General features: G+C 41.2%; 4 protein-coding genes across 5 annotated transcripts; 2 read left to right on the top strand and 2 right to left on the bottom strand.

Annotated features, from left to right (window-relative positions):
- Positions 1 to 590: 590 nt before the first annotated feature.
- On the top strand, positions 591 to 6,478 carry cfap206 (cilia and flagella associated protein 206). The gene is made up of 12 exons (XM_020056448.2): positions 591 to 789; positions 891 to 974; positions 1,057 to 1,147; positions 1,233 to 1,421; positions 1,555 to 1,713; positions 1,791 to 2,005; positions 2,524 to 2,643; positions 2,766 to 2,961; positions 3,085 to 3,225; positions 5,496 to 5,689; positions 5,785 to 5,928; positions 6,087 to 6,478. Exons 1-12 carry the CDS (start codon positions 682 to 684, stop codon positions 6,312 to 6,314), a joined length of 1,869 nt encoding a protein of 622 aa, XP_019912007.1. The 5' UTR covers positions 591 to 681; the 3' UTR covers positions 6,315 to 6,478.
- Positions 6,479 to 6,618: 140 nt separating this feature from the next.
- On the top strand, positions 6,619 to 10,618 carry slc35a1 (solute carrier family 35 member A1). 2 transcript variants are annotated; one of them, XM_010882806.3, is made up of 8 exons: positions 6,619 to 6,809; positions 7,720 to 7,900; positions 8,053 to 8,212; positions 8,311 to 8,463; positions 8,603 to 8,669; positions 9,157 to 9,333; positions 9,736 to 9,888; positions 10,074 to 10,618. In XM_010882806.3, the coding sequence occupies exons 1-8, from the start codon at positions 6,797 to 6,799 to the stop codon at positions 10,205 to 10,207; spliced, it is 1,038 nt and encodes a 345-aa protein (XP_010881108.2). In that variant the 5' UTR covers positions 6,619 to 6,796; the 3' UTR covers positions 10,208 to 10,618. The 2 variants fall into 2 exon arrangements, with proteins under 2 accessions (XP_010881108.2, XP_010881107.1); XM_010882805.3 differs by having other exon boundaries at positions 9,736 to 9,870.
- A 289-nt stretch (positions 10,619 to 10,907) lies between these two features.
- Positions 10,908 to 19,700, bottom strand: rars2 (arginyl-tRNA synthetase 2, mitochondrial). Its single transcript, XM_010882808.3, has 20 exons — positions 19,555 to 19,700; positions 19,189 to 19,262; positions 18,611 to 18,713; positions 18,018 to 18,101; positions 17,754 to 17,851; positions 16,914 to 16,969; positions 16,698 to 16,781; positions 16,519 to 16,595; positions 16,262 to 16,420; positions 15,934 to 16,040; positions 15,365 to 15,460; positions 14,881 to 14,941; positions 14,706 to 14,782; positions 14,477 to 14,601; positions 14,059 to 14,126; positions 13,151 to 13,260; positions 12,911 to 13,000; positions 11,346 to 11,420; positions 11,175 to 11,238; positions 10,908 to 11,052 (listed from the first exon to the last, which is right to left on the bottom strand). Exons 1-20 carry the CDS (start codon positions 19,609 to 19,611, stop codon positions 10,966 to 10,968), a joined length of 1,752 nt encoding a protein of 583 aa, XP_010881110.2. The 5' UTR covers positions 19,612 to 19,700; the 3' UTR covers positions 10,908 to 10,965.
- Positions 19,701 to 21,566: 1,866 nt separating this feature from the next.
- akirin2 (akirin 2) lies at positions 21,567 to 26,360 on the bottom strand. The gene is made up of 5 exons (XM_010882810.3): positions 25,841 to 26,360; positions 23,144 to 23,287; positions 22,892 to 23,041; positions 22,703 to 22,774; positions 21,567 to 22,555 (listed from the first exon to the last, which is right to left on the bottom strand). Exons 1-5 carry the CDS (start codon positions 26,016 to 26,018, stop codon positions 22,545 to 22,547), a joined length of 555 nt encoding a protein of 184 aa, XP_010881112.1. The 5' UTR covers positions 26,019 to 26,360; the 3' UTR covers positions 21,567 to 22,544.
- Positions 26,361 to 27,250: the final 890 nt, after the last annotated feature.

Consider the following 27,250-nt stretch of genomic DNA (forward strand, 5'->3'; position numbering starts at 1 on the left):
ACTACGCACAGCCATTGAAGAGGAGTGGACCAACATTCCACAGGCCACAATCAACAACCTGATCAACTCTATGCGAAGGAGATGTGTTGCACTGTGTGAGGCAAAAGGTGGTCACACCAGATACTGACTGGTTTTCTGACCCCCTGGACTGCCCCAATACAGTGAAACTGCACATTTTAGAGTGGCCTTTTATTGTGGCCAGGCTAAGGCACACCTGTGCAATAATCATGCTGTCTAATCAGCATCTTGATATGCCACACCTGTAAGGTGGATTGATTATCTTCGCAAAGGAGAAGTGCTCACTAACACAGATTTAGACAGATTTGTGAACAATATTTGAGAGAAATCGGCTTTTTGTGTACATAGAGAAAGTCTTAGATCTTTGAGGTCAGCTCATGATAAATGGGGGCAAAAACAAGTGTTGCGTTTATAATTTTGTTCAGTGTAGTTCGCTAAAAATGAGCCGAATCGAAACGCACAATGGCTTGTGAAATGCGCGTATACTTTTCATGCTAATTTCAGAACTTGCCAGCACGCTCGTGCATGAAACATGTTCGATAAATGGGTGGAAAGTGCGGTTGCATCGTCACCCCGTTACCATGGCAACCGACAGTAAAACCTGATGCGGTGCGGCGACGGAGATTCACATTATGGTCAAATTTAGCTTGACGGCTTGAAATAATGTCTCGTGCACAAGCGGAGGGTGTGATAAAAAACATAATTCGAGAAATTGCTCAAGAATGTGCAGGAAGAGGACACGTTGTGTCGGAAACTTTAGTGGCTTTCATGGTGGGTGACTGACTTGCAAATACTACACGAAACGTTGCTATGGGTGTTGCGTGAAAATGTTCAGTTTAATTGTTTTAAGTTGCTGTTATCCCTATTATTAGGTAAAAACTGTGGTTTTAGACCCAAGAAATCTGTTCAACGTTGATCGGACTCTAACCAAGCAAGATGTTAGAAAACTTGTGGAAGTAAGTGCATACTAACTTCAAATCATTATCATCGCTAATCGCTAATATCTTGGCCTTGTCATCAGTGTTTTTTCTTTTGCAGTTATGTGTGGACAAGCTCATGGACCGAGGAAGCCCTGCCCTTGACACAATCAAAATGCAAGTCTACTTTGACATGAATTACACGTCTAGACGTAAGTAGGTGAGAGCTATGCCCAAAAGAAAATCCTGAACCAATGTATCTAATCCCTTTAACCTTAAAGGTGTTTTGTGTCCTAGGTGAGTTTATTGAGGAGCACCAGCGGGTACTTCAGTCGCAACTAGTCCCAGTGGTTCGAGAGATCACTGACAGTCGAGTAAAAACACGCGAGGATCTGGAGGGTCTTTATTGTAAGATAGTCAGTTATGTTCTGCTGCACTCAGGACTCGGTTCCCCCAAAAACATCAACACAGTTCGAGAGGCCACAGGTACTAAGGACTATTTTGTACCACTAAACTCCAATTAATGTCCATAGAAGTGATTGTGGGAATCATCCCCATCTCCACGATCAACTTATTCTTGTTTTGCTCACAGATTACTTTGTTTTCATGTGTTTCGCAGCTTCCTTACAAAGCGTCTTTCCTCAGTCAGAGCTAGGGACCTTCCTGTCCCTCATTAAGAAGGACAAGGAGCAACAACTCGACGAGCTCAGCAGAAATGTTACCGGAATTTGCCTCTTCAACAAAGACAGTGGCAAAGGAGGGGAGGGCATTGACGACTGTAAGTTCCTCATTCATTATAGAATTTGTCAGAGCTCCAAATGTGCCCTGACATCTTGTCATCAATTTCCCATATAGTGCCGGCCATTCTGAATGAAGCCATTCCCTCCACCAGTAATGAGATTGAATGTGAGCTGGAGCTTTCTAAGACTTTGGCCTGGCAGTACACAACCCTGCTGGAGAGGTTCATGGAGCCTGAGGCTGAGACCAAAAACTGCATTGTTTCCATAGATATGCTTAAACAAGCCCTGTATAATGTACGGCAGCATGAAGCTTTCCTCAAAATTCTTCTGGTGAGTTCCAATATGCCTTCATGAAGTGAATGTATTGACGATAACCGTGATATTTAAAAAATGAAATATTGATATCATGTTAATAATACACATGATAATATTGTATTCACTTGGCAAAACTGAAGTTGTATTTTTCCAAAACATCCTCTTGGTGTTAGGCCTTGTGGATCTTTTGTTTATCCGTTCATCTGGTTGCCTTTTCACTATCCATTAAGTGTAATTGTTCTTTTTGTACGCTTTTATTTTATTTATTTGTACAGCTATGGTTACAGACTCTCTCCACCTCCATACACTCATATTTTGAGTGTAATTAATTTGCCCCAAAAAAACAACAAAAAAACATTAAACGAAGTTGGAGATGATTTTGACTGATAGCATTTTTTTTTTCTTCAAACTGTCTGTAGATACCGTGATAATCGTGTAGTGAAAATCTGATGTCGTGACAGCCCAAATTGCTAAGCAAGTTTTCTGTTGCATAAATATATTTTACCCAAGCCTCTGCTTTAATTCTTCATCAGGCAGATGTAGTTCTATGTGCAAAGCAAGTTGAATCTCTCCAGACTGAACTGAGATCACGGATGAATCTTTTGAGGCTCACCGTGCATTCAAAGACTGCAGTACCCACTGGACAGGTTTTTGTAAGTGTCCTCACACTTACACTATCGTTCAAAAGTTTGGGGTCGCTTAGAAATGTCCTTGTTTTTGAGTCGCCCATAGTGTCTATAGCTCAAGCACTTTCAAATGATGTATCCTCTCCCAGCCTCATTTCACAGCACTGGCAAAGTTCTGGTCAGGTCTTCAGAATGAGATGGTGCTGTTGAGTATCTTCCGTAACATAACAGTGAACCTGCGGCCCTTCCTGGCAGCTCAGTCCCAGCTCTTCCCTAATGGTCAGTTGGAGGACATGCTTGGGTCAGAGACCAAGAGTGACGAGGAGAGACTGAAGGAGTCTTCCGGCAAGTTACCTACTTTAAAAAAATGTATTAAATAAATTACCAAATATATAGCACTGCATTTCTTACATATCTGTTATTAGATCAGGATTGTTTTAAGTCACCTCTCATGTTTTCTCTTGTCAGAAAACCGCATTGACCCTAGCGAAATAAAAACACAGGAGTGGCTTTTGCCTGAGACTACCACCAACTTCGACAAATTACTGCTGCAGTACAATGGAATTTGTGGTTATACTCTTGTGAAGAAGGATGGACTTTTACTACCAGGTATGTGGCAGTGTAAAATATAAATATAACATTTTATACTCTTATACAGTGGTGTGAAAAAGTGTTTGCCCCCTTCCTGATTTCTTTTTGCATGTTTGTCACACTTCAATGTTTCAGATCATCAAACACATTTTAATATTAGTCAAAGATAACACAAGTAAACACAAAATGCAGTTTTGAAATGAAGGTTGTTATTATTAAGGGAAAACTAAATCCAAACCTACATGGCCCTGTGTGAAAAAGTGTTTTTGTTTATCACACAAGTTCAATTTCTCTAGCCATACCCAGACCTGATTACTGCCACACCTGTTCTCAATCAAAAAATCACTGAAAAGGACCTGCCTTACAAAGTGAAGTAGACCAAAAGATCCTCAAAAGCTAGACATCATGCTGAGATCCAAGGAAATTCAGGAACAAATGAGAACGTAATTGAGATCTATCAGTCTGGAAACGGTTATAAAGCCATTTCTAAAGCTTTGGGACTCCAGCGAACCACAGTGAGAGCCATTATCCCTAATGGCGAAAACATGGAACAGTGGTGAACCTTACCAGGAGCGGCCGGCTGACCAAAACTACCCCAAGAGCGCAGTGACGACTCATCCAAGAGGTCACAAAAGACCCCACAACAACACCCATAGAGCTGCAGGCCTCACTCACCTCAGTGTTCATGACTCCACCATAAGAAAGAGACTGGGAAAAATGTTCCAAGACGAAAACCACTTCTGAGCAAAAATAACATTAAGGCTTGTCTCATTTTTGCCAGGAAACCTCTTAATGATCCCCTTTTGGGTACATACTCTGTGGAATGATGAGACTGATGAGTTGAACTTTTTGGAAGGTGTCCCCCCCATTACATCTGGCGTAAAAGTAACACCACATTTCAGAAAAAGAACATCATACCAACAGTAAAATGTGGTGGGAGTGTGATGGTCTGGGCCTGCTTTGCTGCTTCAGGACCTGGAAGACTTGCTGTCATAAATGGAACCAAGAATTCTGCTGTCTACCAACAATATCTTGAGGCCATCTGTTCATGACCTCAAGCTGAAGCGAACTTGTCTTCTGCAGCAGGACAATGATCCAAAACATACCAGCGAGTCCACCTCTTAATGGCTGACGAAAAACAAAATGAAGACTTTGGAGTGGCCTAGTCAAAGTCCTGACTTGAATCCTATTGAGATGCTGTGGCATGACCTTAAAAATGCAGTTCATGCTTGAAAACCCTACAATGTGGCTGAATTACAATCAATCAAATTTATTTTATAAAGCCCTTTTTACATCAGCAGATGTCACAAAGTGCTTTTCCAAAACACCTAGCCTTAAACCCCAAGGAGCAAACAACAGTGTTGAATTTCAGTGGCAAAAAACTCCCTAAGAATGCCAATATTTAGGAAGAAACTTAGAGAGGACCCAGGCTCAGAGGGGTGATCAGTCCTCTTCTGGCTGTGCCAGGTGAACATATTAAGATTACAATTATAATAATTAATAAATAGGTGTGGGCTGAGTCTAGATTCTATTTAAACCTAGTCCAGGTTGGAAGCATGACCTGATGGGACAAGGACAGGGACAACACGGGAGGGGGAGGTGTCAGCACAGTGACTCAATCTGCAACACAACCAGGAGGACTCTGGACAGGGACAGCAACGGGTCCCCCAAGCCAGGTACTCTGCAGATGTTGGCCAGGACCTCATGCACTCCTAAGTTCAAAACGGGAGGAGACTGGGGAAAAATCTGAAAATGTATTCCTCATATCAACAAGGATTTATAGTGGAGAAGGAGAACTTGGTGGAGAAGAACTGACCCTACTCCCCCAGCACAATAATATAACAGCGTAAGACCTTGTGACTGAGACAACAATTCTGCAAAGATGTATGGGCCATAATTCCTCCACAGCGCTGTAAAAGACTCATTGCAAGTTATCGCAAATGCTTGATTGCTGCTAAGGGCGGCCCAACCAGTTATTAGGTTGTAGGGGGCAATCACTTTTTCACACAGGGCCATGTAGGTTTGGATTTTGTTTTCCCTTGATAATAACAACCTTCATTTCAAAACTGCATTTTGTGTTTACTTGCGTTATCTTTGACTAATATTTCAATTTGTTTGATCTGAAACGTGTGACAAACATGCAGAAAAGTAAGAAATCAGGAAGGGGGCCAAACACTTTTTCACACCAGTGTATATAGACAAAACATATTGTAAATATTTACAGGAAGTCTTGTAACATGCACATTTATTATATGCAATTATATATTGCAATGTATTTTTTTCTTCAGGCAACCCAAACATAGGAGTGCTTAAACATAGGGAGAAATACTATGTTTTCAGCTCCAAGGAGGCAGCTTTAACATTTGCGTCCAAGCCAGATGAGTACATTGCCCATGTGGCAGAGATAGCAAAGCAGTCCCCTGTGCTTATCCAGCTAATCAAACTCCACCAGCAGTTTGCCTGTGTAACTCCCTATTCTGAGGTATCATGTACAGTAAATTCCTCATTCTACAGAACATGCGTGTTTTTTTTTTGTTTTTTTTTAACCAACCGTTCACTAAAATCGTGTCTTTGCAGATGCAGTCTGGAGAGAGATTGTTGGTAAAACCCATTACAAAGTGTGACGGCAGCACTCAGACAGACACTCATTTATTGGAGACCAACATTGTGAAGTCCTATGAGTGGAATGAGTGGGAGCTGAGGAGGAAAGCAATCAAATTGGTCAGTGATTTAATTGATTTGACGTTGACTGGTCTGTGGTATAACACTGGTAGAATTGCTATGGACTTTAATTCTTATTTTGTTTATGACAAATTACATTTTTTACACTCAAATTTAACACAAAAATGTAACATCTTTACTCTTTTTGTATTTTTCAGGCCAATCTTCGTAGTAAAGTGACCCACTCAATGCAGACGAATCTAAGTCACATGAGGAGGGATAACGTCACCCAAACCTACCTGCCTAAAGATGTTGAGTGCCAGAGCAAGAGGGACGGCAAGAGTAATGTACCCAAACCTCAGGTGTACCTGGCTGGTCTTAGAGGAGGGAAAAACAAAACCTCACATATGATAAAAACAAACTTAACCAGATCAGTAGACGAATAACCTATTTTTCAAGTAATAAAGATAACGCATGAAAATACCTGTGTTTGTTTTACTAAAGCTTATTCTGCTGGGAGCATACAAGTCGTATTATTTGCACACTGAATAACAAACACACTTGGTCAAACAACTGTCTTCCAAAGCTATTCACATAACCAACTGTAAAAGCAGCAACATGCTGAGAAGACAGCCTGTGATGGGACGGACATTTGGAGTCGGCATAAATTCCACCCGCCGGTGGCCCAGCGTACTCCGATTTTAAAGGAAGTGCAACAAAAACCCATCGGCGCTCGTTGCATCATGGGAAAGTTTTTGCAGGAACTGTCACTAGCACGTTAAATTGATCATGAGAGCCAGACCGAAAGATGAAGGCGTGATTTACTCAGGATAGCATACCTGATTGTCATAATTGCAAAGCTCAGACGGACATGACGAGGTGATAGTGTTGAATCCAAATTGTCAACCCCCCCACAATCAATTTCAACATGGCTAAGGATGGTAAGTGGAATTTGTTAGCTATGCTATTTCGAACTAAAGTAACTGCAGATGACAAAATATCGGGTGTGTTATTTTTCTTTGCTAGCAATGCAGTTGTCTTATTTACAGCTACAAATAACCCAAAAAGCAACCGCAGTTTAGAAACTGTTACTAAATATCAGTGTTATCCAGCTATATTGCCAGCTTCACAGTTGTGAGCAGTTCGGATGTCTCTGGCTAAACTTAGCCCCTATAGCTAGTTGTTTTTGCTAAATCGGAAAATATCGTCCAGAGAGAATTTGACTCCTTAGTCATTGTCTTAGTAACGAATTCAGATAATGTCTGTCCAGATGTTTTATTCCTTAGAGTTACATTTACTCGTTTGTCATTACTTCATGCTGTAGACACTGCCCTTACCAGAGATGTGGACTCGAGTCACATTTTGAGACTTGGTGAAAAGAGAGAACCTCTGCAACTTGACTTTGACTTGATGCTTATGTCTTGTGACTTAACTTCGACTTGAGCTGTATGACTCGAGGGACTTTAGATTTTACCAGCACCTTCCTTTCGACCACTCTCACCTCTGTCTGCTCGCGATTCCCGTTGTTACTTGGGACTTGACTTGAAGGTTAAGATTTTAGACTTACTTGTGACTTGCAACTATGTGACTTGGTCGGTCCCTTACACACAACAATTACAGTCAAGAGTACAGTGTAACTGCGACCACAGAAATAAAATAAATGTCTTTGCTACAGCAATTCAATAATTTTGCATCAGAAAGTACGGTAAACCAGCAGGGTACTACACTGCACTTTTCCTGTAATCCAGAGTCCGAAATATAAGAGGAGATTGCAGTTACTGACTTTCTCTTTAAAACGTATTAAAAACTTCCAGGCGTCTTTGAGTTGGTGACACTATCTTCTCTCCACAGAGCCGGTCAGTGTGGTGTTCAAGGTGTACTGTTTGTCAGTGATGACACTGGTGGCGGCAACGTACACCGTGGTGTTACGATACACAAGGACAATATCGTCGAGCACTATGTATTTCTCTACAACTGCAGTATGCGTCACAGAAGTCATTAAGTTGTTCTTGAGCCTTGGAATGTTGATCAAGTAAGTTTGTTATAAGGGCCCTACTATCCTCTTTCTATGACGTTGATTACTGTCCAAGCGGACTCCGCCTTTTATAAATACAACACCTTAATTATTTTGTTCAATTAATACACTTCCCAGATGCTCAGCTTTTCCTAATTTTCACCTCGCAGAGAAACCGGCAGTTTTGACCGGTTAAAGGCAACCGTAGTCCAACATGTGTTTCAGAGCCCGAAAGAGCTACTGAAACTGAGTGTCCCATCTGTGGTGTATGCCATTCAAAATAACATGGCCTTCATTGCCTTGAGCAATCTTGATGCTGCTGTGTATCAGGTATCGACTTCAAATAAAAACAGCACATTTAGAAATTACAAATGTGTACTTCCTTCTTGGCTCACACTCAATGTGTTCCGCTGTGACTTCCTGTCCAGGTGACTTATCAGCTGAAGATCCCTTGTACAGCCTTGTGTATGGTTCTAATGTTGAACCGCACTCTGAGCAGATTACATTGGTTCTCCATCTTCATGCTTTGTGGGGGTGTTACGTTGGTACAGTGGAAACCCGCCGAGGCCACTAAAGTCCAGGTACCCTATTTTTTCCCTCCTTTGGCCTGCATTTATCATTGTTGAGGTTCTTATGGCTTTACATATTATTATTATTTTTTTAAATGTGTTCTGACATCTCTGCCTTGTCAGGGCCTCACACCTGTTGTAATGTTTTCAGGTTGAGCAGAACCCATTTTTGGGGTTCATGGCTATTGCTGTCGCCGTGTTGTGCTCCGGATTTGCAGGTGATATACAATAACCTTGTTTTATCTACACACTGTACCATTGGTAATCAATTACAGGAATAGTGAGTGATGATAATTAATCAGAATCACTGTTAGTTGCAAGGCACATTTCTATATGCAAACACATTTTACTGTGTATATTAGTGCTACTATAGGACAGAATACATGTACATAAAGACAACCTACAGGACAGAATTCATCTATGTAACGACAACCTACAGGACAGAATTCATGTACATAAAGACAACCTACAGGACAGAATTAATCTACGTAACGACAACGTCCGCAACCCTTGCCGGCACGCTTCCTAGCCATAAAGCAATGTACCTTTAAATTAAGGCGGCTGATTACCCTTTCTACAGACGGTACAGTTCACCGCCACTATAAGGCACCAGCCAAAGCAGTGATGGGGAGGTGAGGATGGACTCCACAGGATCAATAGAGAGGCTTTCGTGCATTGATGCCTCGTCTCGTTTTTCCTGAACAGGCGTCTACTTCGAGAAGGTCCTGAAGAGCACCGACACGTCCCTGTGGGTGCGGAACATCCAGATGTACCTGTCTGGCATTGTGGTCACCTTCGTTGGGGTTTATATGACTGAGGGAGCTCAGGTCCTGGAGAAAGGCTTCTTCTATGGCTACACACCGTGGGTGTGCTTTGTAGTCTGTGAGTACTGTGCCTAACTGGATACATGTAACACATCCTAGATTACTTTCTACTTGCGACTTCAGCAGTAACCAACTGCAGTGTCTTGAGTATTGAGCATCATAAGGGTTGAGGGGTAACTGCTACACACAAACATAATTCCTCAGTGAAGGGTTCAGTGACGTGAGTTCAGTCTAGCAACCAAAAGTCTAGCCAAATTCTGGTTTGCTAGGTCAGTGTTTCCCAATTCTGGTCCCAGGGACCCCAAGGGGTACATTTTTGTAATTTTTTACATTTCCCCAATCACTCACACACCTGATTCAAATGGAAGACTTGATGATGGGTTGATTACGTCAGTCAAGGGTGTGGGTGGGTGGTAGGGGCAACATTTGAATCAGGCGTTTGAATCTTTCCTCCTTCCAGTTCTGGCCAGTGTGGGAGGCTTGTACACGTCGGTGGTGGTGAAGTACACAGACAACATTATGAAAGGATTCTCTGCAGCAGCCGCCATCGTTCTCTCTACAGTTGCCTCTGTCGTTCTGTTTGGACTACAGATAAGTGAGTCTCTTGGCGTAGGTACTAGTAAGAGTTACTGTACGACAATAGTGCTTTGTACTGTTTTGGGCAGTACTGAAACTAGGTGTGGTATCTTGTTATACTAATGTCTCAGAACAGTAGAATCTTACCAACATTCTTTGCTGTGAGTGAACTGATATATTGTACAGCTGGTTTCCAATAACTGTTTTCACTTTTGAATGCAGCGGTTAGCTTCGCCAGTGGAGCAATGCTGGTGTGTGTCTCCATATACCTTTATGGACTTCCGAAACAAGACACCACCAAGCTTCCACGAACAGATACAGACAAGGAGGCCAAGCAGAAACTCATTACTGTCTGAGGTCTGAGTCTGGAAGAACTCAACAGTTGATGGTATTATCTGAACTCTGTGCTGGACTTTACCACAAGGCCCATTTTCACACTACAGTCCTTATTCTGAAACAATGCAATTGTTGCCAACGACCTTCAGAGAATAAAGATTAATCATTGATTGATGCTGGAGAGAAGGGACTTTAAATAGCGCTGTGCTTAAACTGAGGCAGAATGACTGTATTGTAGTTTGTCTATCAATCAAGTATTTGCCTATATAAACAAAGTATTATTCACACAGCTGGTGGGAGTGTCTTGTAGAGAGCCAGGACAATAAGTGCATGTATATTCATGTTTTTTTAAAGTGGAGTTTTAGCATTGTAGCCATGTGTTTATGTAATGTTTTGATCCGTCAAAATAAATGTTGATGACCTACCTGGCAGATTTGAAGTATAATTTCCACACTAATGACCTGGGAAAAAGTACTGCTGCATGTTGAAGGAACATTTTGAACACCCCTCATAGTAAAATACTCCACAGTTCATGTTCAACATGCATTGTATTGTTTTTCCTTGTAATACAGGGCATTAAAGTGATCAGTGTCTAAATTTAATAAACTGTTAATTGCCTATTGATTATGCACTGTATAAGCTAATTCCAAATTGTGAAGGATAGATGTCTGTCCAGGATATATTTGGCCAGTTCCTTATCCAGTAAAAAAAAAAAGAAACAAGTATTATAACATTTATTTACATTAAGTCAAACATTGTTTAAGCAGGTGGTGAAAGGTCACATTTTCTCAACTGGTGTGATGCCCAATATCCTCATCCCATTGGCTAACACGGTGCAGACACAACTGAAGAGCTGCAGCCTAGCCTGGTCACAAGGATAAACAGATTTGGTATCCGAAGGGTAAACAGTAGCAGGCTTATTTCGTGTATACAGAGTTTTAAATTACTTTGCATTGGGCCTTCGAGCATATAATCAGTGCTCATTACCTGTGCGACAGCCTGAGGGCTTCCTTTCACTGGCAGATGTCTGTGTGCTGAGGCAGCAAGGTGACTGGGCAAGCAGGAAATACAAACCCAGTTTATGGTTAGTTATCACAGAATAAAAAGTATGAAAAAGTGTAGTGTCTGGATTTCTCACATGAACATCCTGCTCAGTACCTCAGAGTCATCAGGAAGTTGACCAGATGTTTCGGCTGGAGATCGCACGCAGATTGGTATAGAACTTCATCATAGCTGAAAACAAATGGCCACATAGTCACAGTATGAATGTCATATGTGAGAAAACAGCAATTTATCTGAATGTAAAAGAACGGCAAGTCCTGGTCTGAAATCAAGACGAGCAGTGACGGCATTGATATCAAAACCTGTTTGTGTACATATCAACATTTCGGGCACGCATCCACACAGTTCACATGCTTGATGACGGAGTGCAATTCTTCAGGAAATACAGCAGTTTTTATTAACCGTTTTCTGGCACTCATTCAGGCAGAGAATAGTTCCTGGTTGGGTCACGAAGTTCAAGAAACAAGAAAATGTAAAATTCTAGTAGGATGTTGGAAACTTCAAAGTAGCGAGCCACAAATATATACGAGTCACAAATACATAATCCAACTTTGAAATAAAAAGCACTGTCAAGAAACATGCATAGGCTGTAATTTCACAAACATGTAAGTCAAAAAACAATGAATTTTTAACAAAAACAAAGGATGATTAGCAAATTATTTGTTCGAAACATGTTTTTGTGAATGTTACAGCATTTGTCACCCGGGTTTTACAGATTTGTGGCTTGCATTACATTGGTCAGTGAGGTTGCATATTTGTGAGTCACAATTTTACGGCTCGGGTGCATATGGAATCCAGATTAGGACTTCCTTACTTCCGGTTATGCTCTTCAATCTTTAATTTCATCACGGCAACTCATAATGTGACTCAGTAGTGTGTATGGCCCCCACGTGCCTGTATGCACTCCTGGCAATATTTGGGCATGCTCCTGATGAGACGGCAGATGGTGTCCTGGGGGAGCTCCTCCCAGACCTGGATCAGGATATCAGCGAGCTCCTGGACGGTTCTGTGGCGCTACTTGGTGGCTTCAGATGCACTGATGCGTAATGTTCCAGAGGTTCTCAATTGGATTCAGGTCTGGGGAACGTGAGGTCCATGGCATCAATGCCTTCGTCATCCAGGAACTGCCTACACACTCTGGCCACATGAGGCCGGGCATTGAACCCAGGGCCCAATGCACCAGCGTAAGTTCTGACAATGGGTCTGAGGATTTCATCCCGGTGCCTAACAGCAGTGAGGGTACCATTGGCTAGCACGTGGAGGTCTGTGCAACCCTCCAAGGATGGGTCTCCCCAGGCCATCACTGACCCACCACCAAACCAGTCATGCTGGATGATGTTTCAGGTAGCATAATGTTCAGCAGGGTGTCTTTCACATCTGTCGCGTGCTCAGTGTGAACCTGCTCTCTCATGTGTAAAGAGAACAGGGTGCCAATTCTCTGGCGAATGCCAATCGAGGTCATTTTGTAGGTCTCTGGCAATGCTTCTCCTGCTTGATTATCCTCGTGCTTAAACCAAAAGTTGGTCATTTTTTCTCCCTGACTTCTATAACACACTAAAATATCAGACCACATTCAATGTGAAAACAGCAAAAACTCAGACAGCGGTCAAATCCTGTTCCATGGCGGTATATATAAGAGGGGTTGGAGGGCACTGGCTTACCGAAGGAGGTGCTGCATTATCAAAACACTCCTCTGGTCTAGAAGAAGTGATGGGTTGACAGTATCTTCCTCTCCATGCAGACGTATTAAGCTGAAAGCACATTGGTTGTCGAGGAGTCAGATCTGACTAACACCCTTAAACCAGTCAGCTGAGCTAGCACATGCAGTTGGTTCCTGTATTGCAATGGCATTCCATACCGCTGAGGGGCTCAGACTGATGAAGGCTTCCCTCCTCACTCACCTGCACAGCCGGGCATGCGTGTACTGTAGGAACACTCCCGTGTCTCCCTGGGCCTGGAGTATCCTGTCCCAGTCAAACTTGTAGTCTGACACCAGAGGCCCTTTAAAATCCTGATGCCAGGGAAAAACAAACAGCAAAATAATAAAGAAAGCTGGGACAAAAGGAATGTGTGAGAAGATAAATCAAAATACCGATTATGGGTGTCGCTTTCATTGCTGAATTAGCAAGGAACACTTTATTGGTTACAGACAAAGATAAATGTGGTGTGTTGACATGGCAGAGGCTGTTATTCTAGTTTTAACTAGGACAGCGGTTATGGCATATTGTTGTCTAGCCTAGGGTGACAGAATAGGGCCAGAATATAGTGGATCTGTAAAAACAGTCTGAGGTGGTTGGTTAGCCTCTTATTGGTCAGTTTTCTTTTTCATTGTAGGGCTTCATTGTAGCCTACAACATTGGTTACAACACAGGCTACCACACATCTGCATCTGACCCAGTTAAAGGGTTGATTGTTACAGCTGGTTAAGCTTGAAGACATGTCTGGCCATGATTACGAGGGGGTAATTTGGAAGCAGTGAAAGAGTTTGACTTCACTGTGTGGAAGTGAATAATGGCCTGAATACTTGTATACTATATGGTATGACAGATTGGTATCCGAAAAGATTAGTATGTCTCAAACCAAAGCATGCCAAAAGTTCCCAGATAGTCTATTTCTGGGGGATTTACGAAGTATGCATCCGTGCACGCTTTTTTGGGAATTTTCAATTGTTTGGACAGAAAGAAATAATCGAATATTGGAATTTTCAACCCACTTTAAGTCTCTACTCACAGGTATTAGACGAATAAACCGATAAGCTTTACACGGACCCCTGACATGTCAAAATCAAATCGCTGTCAAATGGTTTCACCTGAATTATCAGAGCGCTGATCCCCACTTTCTCTGCTGTGTCCTCTGGATCATCCATTTCCTTGGTCGCTGAAGAGAGAACAGGACTTATTTCATTTGACTAACACGGACTATACACCTGGGCCGAACACCAATTGTTCACTGTCTCTGCTTAAAGTCACGCGTCAAAAGCAGACCACTACATAGGAAACAGGGAGTAACGCAAGCATTTTAAGTTCCCTTTTTTCAATACACGTGATATTCAGTGTTCTGTTGGGGCAGTGCTGGCTCAAGCCATTTGGGGGCCCTAAATTTGATTTAGGGCCCCCTCTCCCATGTCGGTCGGGGGGGGGGGGCTCCCTAGTGATCGGGGGCCCTAAGCATTCCGCTTATTTCTAGAACCGGCCTTGCGTTGGTGACACTCTGGTGGTTGTCCTTACTTTTGGCCTGGCTCATGTTCCTCAGCATCCTTGCTTGGGCTTCATCCAGGACATCTTCCAGGAACACCACCTCTCCCAGCCTCGTTTTCATTCCCTGCACCAGGCCAAAAGGCACGTGCTGGCACCTGCATACAGACACATGTAGACATTGAAACCAGAGAGTCCCATAGCAAAATCTGTTAAAACAATTTACTGGTTTGTATTGCGACAGCTGTGTACACAGGGTTACCGCTCAGCCCACAGGTGTCCCATGGCCAGAAGGATCTGGAACAACTGCTGGAAATGATTCCCCTGACTCTTGTCAGTCTACAGAAAGAAACCAACATGCAAAATCACGCTCATAAATGATTTGTTTAGTAGATCTTTTGGAGAGGGCTTGAAGTGTGGTTTAGCCTTATGCTCACCACGTAGATCATCTCATCAAAATTATGAATTTCCTTGCGATTTATGGCCGCAGCAAGATCTCTGAAACACAGCAAAACACTAATAAAAAAAGATTCAAATAAAAAACTAGGAATATCAAGACTAAATCATGCCCGAGTTCTCTGTATCCTGGTTAAAAAAAAATGCAAGCAGCCATGACTGAAACAACATGGGGCTGAAATGGGTGTGTTTTGTTTGCTAACTGTCAACTCATACCTACCATAAATTAAATATCTTAAACATTCACTGTATGCTCGAGAACTGGTTTGGCAACCACTAGCTGTCAATCAATACCCAACCCTGAAATATCTAAAGGATGAATCTAAATCACAGATTTGACCACTTCAAAAGACACTGTGACAAAATTATCCTATATCCATTTGAAATAAATGTTTGACTAATATCAACGCAACACAGGTCATTTTTCGCCAGAAAAAATAAATAAAAAAATCTTAAACAACATACCTGGTAATATAGAGGGACGTCCCATCACTGCGTAGTAATGTGGAGTAATTAGACATGTCCCCAGATGGAGATAAATCCACCACACCTGTCCCTTTCCTGTTAAGTTAAATGCACAACATTACTCTACATAGAGTACATTATCACTGCAACAAGGGAATACTACTTGCTTATGAATTCCAATTATTGTACATATTGGACAAAATACTATTTCACATTTCTCAACATTTAGATATTTTAAGAGAATAGTTGTATTCGTCAATTTACTCAAATACTGATCAAGTTTACCTAGGTATTAAATATTGCATTTGGGCCAAAGCGTATGAATACACTCAAATACAAAATCTGAAATAAAAGTAATTGTTTTTTGGCCTGTGCATTTTGAATACCACAAACTTAAATACACACGTTTTTAAATCTAGATCTTGTAGATTCCTCTCTGTACATAACCCATGTTATGTTTAACTAAACATAACACTCGTCATGTGTCATTGTTTGCTTAGTTCCTGACATTTACACCACACAATTTCATAACCAGTAGAGGATTACGGATGTTTGCCGTCGTGACATACTCTGTTGTTTTTAGCAGGCCTTGTGTCTGCAGTCGAAGCACCACCTCCTGGGCCTGCTTTTGGTGGAACGACTCCCCGGAGTAGACGTCAAAGTGAACCCCTAATCGCTACGGAGGAACACATCAGACGATAAAAACAATTAGTTACCAAAGAGCAACCACCATGTGCAATAGCAACCCAACCTCGTGGACTTCAATTCAAAACACATTTTGCTTTAAAAACACCACAGAGGTTTAAGTCGATTCTCGTGACAGTTACATTTACGAAATAAGAGGATAACTCTACGACAACCGCTTGGCTAGATAATCCGAGACGTGCGGCACAGCACCTTGTAGACCTTCCGGTACTCGGACACCGTGATCTCTCTAAACTGTCTCCATAGTGCCATGGCGTGTTGCTCATGCTGTTCTAGCTGTCTGAAGAACTCTCTGCCCGCCTGTTCTACGGCCTCATCGTTCTCTGCTTCCCGGTTCACCTGGACGTATACCTGCAGGACGCACGCACGTGTGTTAGAGTAGATCCCTAAACACAACACAAAAGAGCAGTTTAAATCCCCAAGAGAAATATTAAATTTTACAAACTTACATCAAATAAATGTTGTAAGGGATTCATTTTCAGCTTCTCCTGACACCCAAAGCTCTGAAAACCAGCTGCTAGCAGACCTGTATAACGGACGGGTCATCTTATCACAAGATCATTTACAATGAAGCTTTTTAGTTAAATTCTTAGTTTTTCCGCTTTTTGTTATTCGCATGTAAAGTTACCAAACTGCATTCCCCAGTCTCCCAGGTAATTCATTCGGATGACATTATTTCCCAAGGATCCCTTCAGGTTGGCGATGAAGTTGCCTAAAAAGAACAGTATTTTTCAGTCAAATCATGGATACAATAATAGAAATCTGAATTTAACATGGATAGATACAATATCCAAAAAAAGGCTGCCCTCTGCTGGTATGTTAAAGGACTTCAACTGTGTCTCACCAATAATGGTGGAACGCAGATGTCCGGCATGAAACTTCTTGGCAATATTTGGAGAACTGTAAGACACATTTTTTATTTTTAAAAATCAGGAAATGCCGCCAAATTAAATTAGTCTCATAAAATACTTTCTTAATATACACTCAGTTGCCAGTTTATTGGGTGTACTACCATCTTCTCAAAAAAGGACAGCTCCTATTCAACCAGTGGGTAACTTGGCCATTGCTCGATAGACAGGCATTCAGTAACGTTAGAATGGCCCACTCCGTTGGCCTCGTCTTGTCGCACTCTGTGTTAACACAATTAATTACAGCTAGTTCAATACTAGTTGCTGGCTAAGAAATGCTCTCTCATCCGAGCAGGTACGCAATGGCAAATGCTTTGGTTGAACGAGTAGCGTCATGAAACCACATATTGTCTCAAGTGATTGTGTGGCTTGCTCAGTTCCCAGAGCTCAATCACCTATTTGGGATGAGAAGCAACAAGCTGTTTGCAGAGTGAATGAACCGCTGTTCACTATATTAAATGTGATGCCAGTGGCATCAGCATGGAGCACTGTGGGACGTTTTCTGACCATTCCAATTAACGGAATCCACGCACCAAATAATTCAGGCTATTCTGGATTCAAGAGGGTTCCAATTGAGAAATAGATGGGTGTACCTAAGGAACAGGTTCCCGAGTGAACATTTGGAAACAACAGTATTATTTACTGCATAGCTGTCGCCTCCATGTCATTAGAATTTCACTGCTCAGAACGACACTTATTTTGTGCATTTGACAATAAAAAAAAGACTGACTTTATTGACAAATGCTGTTTGAGAAGAACAGGTTTTACTAACTTACCTAAACTCAACCACTGTTGTTCCTTTCTTGAGGCCTTTGAGGAGTTCACTTTTCATCCCAAATTTGTCACGTTCTTTGCGTGACTGCTCTAAGACTTTCTGAAATAACAGAAGAAAAAACAAACTTGTTACATTTAATTTTCAGCCACTGAAAGAAAAATAGTTTTTTTTTAAAAATTACAAAAAAAACACTGTTTAAAGGTGCAAGTCTGAATTGTTTTAACTGACATGATCATAAGTAAGAGCAGAAAATAAGAATATTCACCTGCACCAATTGAATCCGGCTAACTCTAAAATGAATCACTCCCCGTCCAGCAAATATTTCTTCAACAACATCATCTTGCTGTAACTGAAAGGAAATACAGCGCTCTATAACTGGACAGGAGGGTAAAATCTACATATCACTGAACTGACAACTCAACATTCTGGGTTAAAGTTTCCCATATGTATCGATACATTTTTCCTCCACAATCCAAACCATAACACCCAACTGAATGCTAGCAGCCCCACTGGTCACGAATGTGGCAATGCTATACCCATGGTGTACAACGTAGCCACGTTTAAACAGAAAACCATAAGAAATAATGTTTGAATGTTAAATACAGTTCTATTTGAATTCTCTCATCTGTGGTAATTCAGGAAAATATAATTAAACAGACTTAAAATACAAGTCTCAGTGCGTGGCCATCAAAACATGTTGGCTTATGACCACTCTGACAAAAGGTAGTGTATTTTAAAATGTTTTTTCAACATTCTGACTTGTGAGGAAGCTTTACCAGTTCATTCCTGGCATTGTGTCAAACTGTATCTATGTATATCAGGAATTGGTGTAATAGTCTGATATATTAGAGGCCACACCTGATTGGCCAGAGTCTTGGTTTGTGCCTCGAGGTCTCCATTATCTGGCAGGATCCCTTTCGACAGCAGAGCTTTGACTGACAAGCGGAAATCTGGAGATTGCCTGTAGAATAACAATATCCAAAGAACCATTGCAAAACACAGGCTAGCATTTTCTACATATACTTTGTTCTGTAGGCGGCTCTGCCCCTCAGTTTATGTTAAGGGTAAAAATGGTTACGGAAAGGCTATGGTTAGGTAATGGTTAGGTTTGGGGAAAGGACAAGCACGAACCCTGGTAAAATGTTCTCTCTTCAGGTAAAACAAATTACATTTCAAAAAGAATGTAGCCTTATTGAAATGAAACTCTATTAACACTGAGGCAGACAAAGGTACTTCAGAAAAGTCTTTATTTGACTGTTAATTATCATGTTTTTGAGTAGCGTATGTTTTTTTTACTGTTCAGTACTTATTATCGCGTTTTGATTGTATAAATGCGGTGGTTTAAGTCGATGTTTTTGATTGAGTGAAATGTATAAGGACCCAGGACCAGACATTTCATTCAGCAGAACCCACCCTCTCCCACTCAAAAACTTAACTGTTTTTTGGAGACTGGGATTGCACATAGAGCTGAGATGAAAGTATCTTCGGGCAGCCCCAAACACCTGGATAACTACATCATGAGAGATCAAACATGAAAACGGCGTTCAAAAAGTATTCAATACACACTATAAAACCAAATCACATCAACATCATGATTACCTAGTAACATATACCCCGAGCTCCATTCAGAATGCACGATCAGTTCGAACTGGCCTATGGAGATTATTTATATAACAGACCCAAAAATAATTTGAAAAAGAATCAGATAATAACAATTGAATTAGATGCTATACGCTATGCAAAGCTGGGAAACCCAGTTTGCTAGCTAGCAATAACATTTAAATAAAACATTTTAACGATACCTTCGATGCAATTCTTCTTCTGAAAAAACAAGCCATGTGTATAGGTTGTGTTACCATAAATGGCAACAAATGGTTATAACCGATTATTCCACATTACTCTCATGCATTCTTATGCTTTTGCCACTTTTGACATTCAAAAAGCAATTTCCGGCTTGAGTGATCTTTGAACTCAAGACTCAGAAGACTTATCCAATCAAAATGTATTTGATGACTACGTCAGTGCTTAGCGAGGGTGCGTTCAGTTTTCAATTCGGCGCTGCTACATGAATTCTCTTCCCCAATCGAATCCCTCTTATTAACAAAAGCGAAAACACTAAAATATGTTGTCAACCGATTTGCCATTCTGTTTGTGTTTATATATTCTGTCTTACTTGTGAATGTTTTGTTTTGACATTAAGTGGTCTTACTTGATTTGCATTGCCTGACTTGCAGCAATAATGAAAGTACATTTATGGAATGCCCAGCAGTGTCTAGCTCTATAAATGTAAATGAATAGAATATGCGTCCGTAAAACCAATGATAACATAAAAGGGAGACAGGTGGCTATTGCAAAAGCTATGTTCAACAATTCATGTTCTTTCGAACGTAGGAGCAGAGCAGGAAGTAAAAGCAAGAAAACATCCTTGTTGTAATTCGTTATACCTCCACTGGCAACAATTACTTTCAGATGCATGAACCAAGTCAGTTAACAGGATTTAAAATATATATTTTGCATATTACCAAATGTAATTTTCAACACAATGCCAGTTTGGAGTCATTGCAAGTGTATCCATAACTTTAACTGTCAAATTCCTAGGTTAGTTTCCAAGCATAAACAATTACAGGTGTGGCCAAATAATTTCACTGTTGAAATTCAAATATATTTTGGTATCAGCATGTCTCTTCAGTATCCAGAACAACCCCCATTAAAAAATCTGAATTTACTCATTTTGGATTATTCCAAGAAATGTCTGGCCCAGACAATATTAATCAGGACATTCTAGAAGTACTTTAAAAATGACTAGATTTCAAGCAGGTGAATTTTACTTTTAATTTCAACTCACCTGTGTTAAGCCGCAATATAAAAATCACAAATTCACACCGATTGAATGGAGGAAGTGACTCACTCTCCTGTTTTGAGCCACTGTGCATACCAGAAGGAGCATGGAGAAGTCAGACAAGATTATGGCCAGTTACCGCCATTCTCAATGCTACAAGTCCATCCCCGAGACCTGGATGTTCCCAATTCCACCACTCATTATGCTATAAGCTAGTTTAAAGGCCCATACCACTGCATCCAACCTTCATGGATGAAACCGCAAGAGAAATCTTGATGGAAGACCGCAGCCAGTTTGTTCAAACTCAGTGAAAGGGGACTGCATGATAGGGAAGGGTGTAGGACTGAGTTCCATATTGGGGGAGACATTTAAAATGTTTGTGAAGTGTTCTTATTGTTGGGGGGGGGGGCATGATTGCAGTCATTTTGGCCAAATGTTGTGCCACAAATAGTCTGGGGTGTCAATAATTTGGTGAATGTGATTTTCTCTAAAAAGTATACAGTCAATTCTAATGTAAGGACAAAGGTTCTGTATTTAAATTAAAAAAAGAACTGTGGAGACCAAATACATGGTCAATGTTTCAACAGATAAGTTATTTGAAGAAAGTGCAAGAGTGCGAAAAGAGAAGTATGTCACTTCCCTTTTCAGCCAAATTCAACCATCTGTCAAAACGCAAGTGCTCGGCTCACACACGGGAGGCAGCCTGGTTCTAAAGCGGATGTATTCCACTTTTATCCGGTGCAAAACTCACCTAAACACAGGAGCCTGAGCCATACAAAATAACTCCCTCAGTGATTTTTAAATTACATTCCACTGATTGTCATTTCTTTGGCATGACACAGAACACAGAACGGAATGTTAACCCCTGGCAACCAGGCCACTGATGTGGAACATAGATACATAGAGAAGCTAAATTGAACAGATACAGAGTATGACAATTTATGCCTATGAAAAAGACCACAATGTCAAACAGGATCACCCTTTAATGAAAACCTTTTATTAGTTAGCTTTCCCCAAACCCAGGTCCATTAATCTACATAGCCAATTAAAGATTTTTTTTTTAATAAAATCAAAAAGGATAAACAATAGCTAAACCAAAAAAAATAAAATTGTATTACAAATATCCTTTACAAGAGTAAAATCTAACCATAACTGATGAATGCCAGGATGTCCTCTCCTCGAGTCCAGGTTTTTCAGTGATTTATCCACTTTCTTTGAAGTGAACGCCTCTCTCTCAAAAAGATACATGCTGATTTGCTGTGGCATCTTTGCAAGAACATTTAAAAAAAGCATGTTTATGGAACCAAATAAAAAAAATCTATGTTTTGTTGCAGTCATAGACAGTCGATTAGGGCTTCATTGCCAAATCCTTGTCACCTGTCTTGGCTTGACAAGAATGGCAATGCAGCTGGCAAGGGCACAAACAGTCCTGGGACAATGGCCGGCACACCTGGGAACAGTCCTGGGACAATAGCACACCTGGGAGCAGCAGGTCACTTTATAAAAGGCATCAGGAAAAAAACAAAAAGCCTAGCAAATATCAATATGGCAATTAAAATAAGGGAGGCCACAGGTAGAGTTACTTGGTGGCGGAGGTCCGTATACGTGTTGATGGCAGGAAGCACTCCCCAACGTTTCGATCCAAAATAATGACACCCTATTCCCTACATAGTACACCATCTGACTGTATTGGCTCTGGTCAAAAGCAGAGTACAGTTATAGGGAATAGGGAGCCATTTGGGACGCGTCCCAAATACCAGTTGCTGAAGGGAACATAGTTGCCACGGACAGAAGCCTGAGATGCCATGTGCCCACGGGAGAGGTATGGCACTGCTACAAGCCCAGCTAGACCCACTGAGTCCCTGGAGCATACGGTTGGCAGAGAATCAGCTGGGGCACTTTTCAGCAAGAATAAAACGTGAAACTGGTATTCCATCAAACACAGGGTTTCACTCAGGAAACATCTGAAGAGGAAAAGAGAGCAATTGTGAAAACACATTTAGGTGGTAACGAGTTCACAGTGTATCAAGCAAGATAGAGAAATGACACGGGCGTTTATGAAGAGGGGGCATTAAAAACTCAATATCATGATCGAAATGTTTGTTACTCACAGCTAGCAGGTTGCTCTCCAAATCGCCGCATTAGCTGATCATGAGTGAACTTGACAAAAGCATCGTATTGCTCTGCATAAAGAGGAAAGGATCAGGAGAAGTTAACTGACCCATACAGTCTGAGAAATGGAAAGAGCTATTTATTCTGCCTTTGAAATAGAGTTAAAAGAAACGGTTTCTCTAACGCACCTGCTAGTTTTGTAGTCAATATTTCATCGTATTCTTCTCGTATTTTCTCTTCTCGTTCTTTAAGCAGTCGTTCACAGATCAACCCAACCTGTTTCAAGGTAAACAGAGGCTGCTCTTTTCTAGATGGGGACACGGCACCAGAGGAAGCACCTGTAAGGAAAAGTCAACAGCATTATTTCATTATTGGAACGCCAATGGTCTTCAGTGGATGAACCGACGGGGCCCACTGGCTGACTGGACCCACTGACATACCTGGCAGACTGGACCCACTAAGGATGGAGCCATGGGCTTGTGACTCCAAAGGACAACAGCCCTCCGACTGCAAAAAGCTGTTCTCCAGGTGCCTTCGTTTCTGCATCCGCTTGTACTCCTGCTTGATGTTGTTTAGGATTTGCTCTGTAAAAGGAAAACCATGGCTAGATTACATTAGGGCCATTTCAATCAGTCATTCCAAATGACATTACTTGGTACATCTCCTTATAAGGAAAATTCAGCCTTAAAAAACTGTGGGGTGGGTTTTTTTCTGCATTCTTAGATAATGACCAACTGGAGGTGCTTCAGACATAATTAAGCACAAAAGCAGCATTTGTTAAATTTCACCCGTGGAAAGTTCAACCAATTACATTTTTGTTAATTAATCCGGCTGTCATATTTAAAAAATAAAAAGTTACCCTTTATGGCTTTTGTGGCCTCTGTTTCTCTGACTGCTCAATCACACCGGAGACAGGTAGACATGGTTGTCCCTGTTCGCTACAGCCATTGGTTTGGTCTCAACAAAGTTTCAACAAAATGTTTGGTGATCAAGTTGACACATTTTCTCTAGCTTTGTAAAGACTACAGATAAACGGGAGCCCTGTTCTCCCCCACCAAGGCAGGCATTTCAAAACAGGGGCAACACTAGTTCTCATAAATTCCCAGGGGCTCGCTAGTCAGCTCATCTTTTTGAGATTGTGAATCATTGGCTGCGTCTGATGATTGAAAATCACTGAAATTGCTATGACTTCTGATAGATTTCTGAGTTGTGAAAATAACTTAATTCATCCTGAGGAGCTGCAGGCAAAGGATACACTAAAAGCTCTATTCATGACTGTACTGAAAAGCCTCTTATTCAGAATAGGAATCTCATTGCAGTCTCAGTTTTATACCTGCCAATTTCTGCTTTCAACATGGTACATTAATACACACCGGGCACACAGTGTTTCTTTATACATAAAACTATTAAGGTCTAGTTAGAGTTGGACACAAGTAGACTGTAATGAGGTTTGCTTGACAGCCGCGATGAACATTTATAAAACGAACAAACTGTTCACAAATTGGCCATTGAGAGGTTCCTTGTACTGTATGATCCGTGGGTACACTCTCACAACTTACTTCTGGGAGAGACGTTTGTGACACTATGTAAGGGGATGAGGCAACTTGATCCATGTTATCATTTTTATTTTTTATTTCCCTGTATGGCACCAATATACTGGGACACAGTGCCTTTAACATACTTTGTATTGAGAGCCTGTATTTTTTGTAGAATGATCTCCGATTTCAACTTTGTAAATGGCATCTTCTCTTTGGCAATATTATGCACCTTGTTGAGTTTCACTATGAGCTCAGCATCCCTGCTAGCTCAGTTCTTTGTCCCACCTCTTCCTGGTCAGCCTCTCATCTTAGACAAGAATAATTCCCACTTCCGTTTGACCAACTGTTGATACATTTTTTAATCCGCACTGAAGCGACCAATAAAACCCGAAATCAGTCGCAGTCTGAAGCCACGTAACATCCTATTAACAGACATTTATAGGTAAAAAGAGGAGCAGTGAATTTTCCCTATAATGGGGATACGGCTAATTTTCTCCCTCCTTGTGGAAGACTGTTGAATTACAGCAACAATAAATTTAAACTGTGGAATCTGAGCATTAATACAATATGATTGCATTTTTCATTGGAAGTTAACGTGCCTGGATAATGAGAACAACAGAAACATCTGTTTAGATTCTCTCTCTGTAGGTTGCATTCCGCCAAACCAACTCCACTCCACTTGCTTTACTTTCACCTATGGTCGATCAGCAAAAGAAACATTTAAATATGCAATTAAGACGAAACAAAGACTCCCTACACTATTCAATGCTAATTTTCTCGCTTGAACAGTAATTGAGTGAAATGTGTCGAATTTTGACAAACAGGGGGGGGAAAAAACATGTATTTTGCGTGCCACTTCTTTAAGAGAATCTGATGATCGAGTGTCTTAGTGAAACAAAGAGAGGGATGGAGCCACTTTTCATTAGACAACACAAGCCGGTGTCTCCCCTGTGGACCATTACAAATTCTGCAATTTAGGATGTGCGTTTGTATGCTCTGAAAATAGTTTCGGGTTAGGAAATGTTGTGAAGCACCGATAAGCAGATAACTGCCTAACGCCACCCTAGCAAACGAGCAAGCCAAATAAAACCATTTAAACCGAGGCAGATCTACTACATAAACATTTGAGACAAATAAGGCTATTGCAACAAACAATAATTCTAATTTTGCTGGTTAAGTGTGCATCAACTGAGTCGGTACCTAGCTAGCTTTGTTACTACATTGAACTGCAATGTCCGTTAGTTAGCAAGCTAGTTAATCAAAACAACATTCCAGGGCCCGGTTTCTCATAACATAGCATTACGGCTTCATCATGTTCATCATGAGCTACATAGCATAATGTGGTTCTGACGACAATATTTGCATTGAAACTTGACTATGAACAACTGACGTTAGATCAAAGTCACGGGTTTAAAAAAATGTATACACGCTTTCAGGTGTATCGGGTAACGTTAACTTTGCCTAAATAGCTAAGCTTGCTGAGCCAGCTTATTGTATGGCGTAACTTCGTAGATTCATACAAAGGTGCCCTAAGAACAAATAAAATAAGTTCATTGATTCACACACGTCTCAAGTCTAGTACCAAAAAAAATTGCTAACCGGTTGTGAGTCTGGACGACACTTCTCCAAATGGTGAGGGCTCCATGCGCAGATATTTCTGGGGTGATGAGGTGGAGGTTGCGGGAGACATAGGGGCGCATCTTCTCCTTTTGGGGGACGCCTGGTTCATCAATGGATCGAAATCCATAGTCCGTTTCAAGGTAGCCCCACAAGCCATTTCGTTAACAATATTATATTACTATAAAAACAAGTAAAAGTTGTCGTTTTCGGAATGAGAGGATATAATAGAGTTCCTGTGACAGGGCCCCTCCGCTGCCTTTCTTCTCAGAATAACGAACGCTCAGGGGAAAATTCAAGTTGGAACAAATGGCTTCGTTTTTTGTCTTTCGGATTCATAAAAGCATCCACAACCAAGTCCCCGTTGTGGTCGACTGTTAGATAATAATCAGCCAATCACTTATTTGAGGCCAATTACAGTATTAAACCAGATGATAGTAGATTTAAGACAAAAATATTTTTCTTCCAGCGTCGTCGTCAAATTACTTCCTTGATGACAACCAACATGGCGTAAAAACAACGTGAATTTCCAAATCTGACCTAATGGGCATGCGCAAAAACAACTGTCGTGCTGGTAAATGTAGTTTATTTGCCATGCAGCTTTCGGACGTTTATATGCAATATTTATGGGTTTTTAACTACATTCCCCAACTGAGCCGTGAATGCCAAAGCACCCACCAAATTTAAATGTCCCAATAATTTTTGATGATTTGAGAAATTTGAATAACGCTGTTAGTTAATGGCCGTGTTCAAGGAGATCACAACTCCAAACGACTGCCTACTGATTGATCGAAAGATCACATTGCACAATAAATAACTGATTATAAGTCAATCACGATTTACCCCTGAACATTTTTGTTTCATGTTCTCAAAAACAGACCCTTATCATGTACAGAAATTGCGAAAAGGTATTCCGCAACAATATATACACAATATAATTCCGATTTTCTGATTGTGCATCTACTCAACTTACTTTCCATTTCCTCGTGACAGTAAGCCATTTCTGTGCTGTGGTGTGATTAAGTCCCAACAGTATTGTAGATATCTCAATACACTTTTTTTTTTGTTTAGCTTAGACTGGTCCAGGTGGGTGCCAGGGGGCTAGTATAAAGGTAGTCCTGCCATCCCAGGACCCCATGCCTCTAGAATCAATGGTTCAATACCCTACTCTGCTGTTTTGTCCCTGTTATCGGTTGCTGAATCTTCATTCCCCATTCTCTGAGTGGCACACTGGTCTAAATCAGTGGTTCCCAACCAGGGGTACTAGGACCCCTGGGGGTACTTGGCCTCTCCACAGGGGGTACTTGAAAACACTCATGACACCGTAGACTTACTAGTGAAATTAAGATGGGGGGGTACTTCAGGGGTACTGAAAGCAGTGCAAAAACATTT

This window comes from Esox lucius, chromosome 18 (genome assembly GCF_011004845.1).
Source record: "Esox lucius isolate fEsoLuc1 chromosome 18, fEsoLuc1.pri, whole genome shotgun sequence".
Taxonomy (NCBI): domain Eukaryota; kingdom Metazoa; phylum Chordata; class Actinopteri; order Esociformes; family Esocidae; genus Esox; species Esox lucius.

Coding starts and splice junctions, on each gene's coding strand:
- rars2 (XM_010882808.3), bottom strand. CDS start 19,611: ATGGTAACACAACCTATACACATGGCTTGTTTTTTCAGAAGAAGAATT. Junction 13,001..13,150: donor ACGCATGCCCGGCTGTGCAG/GTGAGTGAGGAG, acceptor ATGTGCTTTCAG/CTTAATACGTCTGCATGGAG. Junction 11,421..12,910: donor ATAATGCAGCACCTCCTTCG/GTAAGCCAGTGC, acceptor ATTTGTTTTCAG/CTATGATGAAGTTCTATACC.
- slc35a1 (XM_010882806.3), top strand. Junction 8,464..8,602: donor CCGAGGCCACTAAAGTCCAG/GTACCCTATTTT, acceptor TAATGTTTTCAG/GTTGAGCAGAACCCATTTTT. Junction 8,670..9,156: donor GTTGTGCTCCGGATTTGCAG/GTGATATACAAT, acceptor TTTCCTGAACAG/GCGTCTACTTCGAGAAGGTC.
- akirin2 (XM_010882810.3), bottom strand. CDS start 26,018: ATGGCTTGTGGGGCTACCTTGAAACGGACTATGGATTTCGATCCATTG. Junction 23,288..25,840: donor GTCGTCCAGACTCACAACCG/GTTAGCAATTTT, acceptor TTCCTTTTACAG/AGCAAATCCTAAACAACATC. Junction 22,775..22,891: donor ATTGACTACAAAACTAGCAG/GTGCGTTAGAGA, acceptor CTCTTTATGCAG/AGCAATACGATGCTTTTGTC.
- cfap206 (XM_020056448.2), top strand. CDS start 682: ATGTCTCGTGCACAAGCGGAGGGTGTGATAAAAAACATAATTCGAGAA. Junction 1,422..1,554: donor CACAGTTCGAGAGGCCACAG/GTACTAAGGACT, acceptor TGTGTTTCGCAG/CTTCCTTACAAAGCGTCTTT. Junction 2,962..3,084: donor GAGACTGAAGGAGTCTTCCG/GCAAGTTACCTA, acceptor TTCTCTTGTCAG/AAAACCGCATTGACCCTAGC.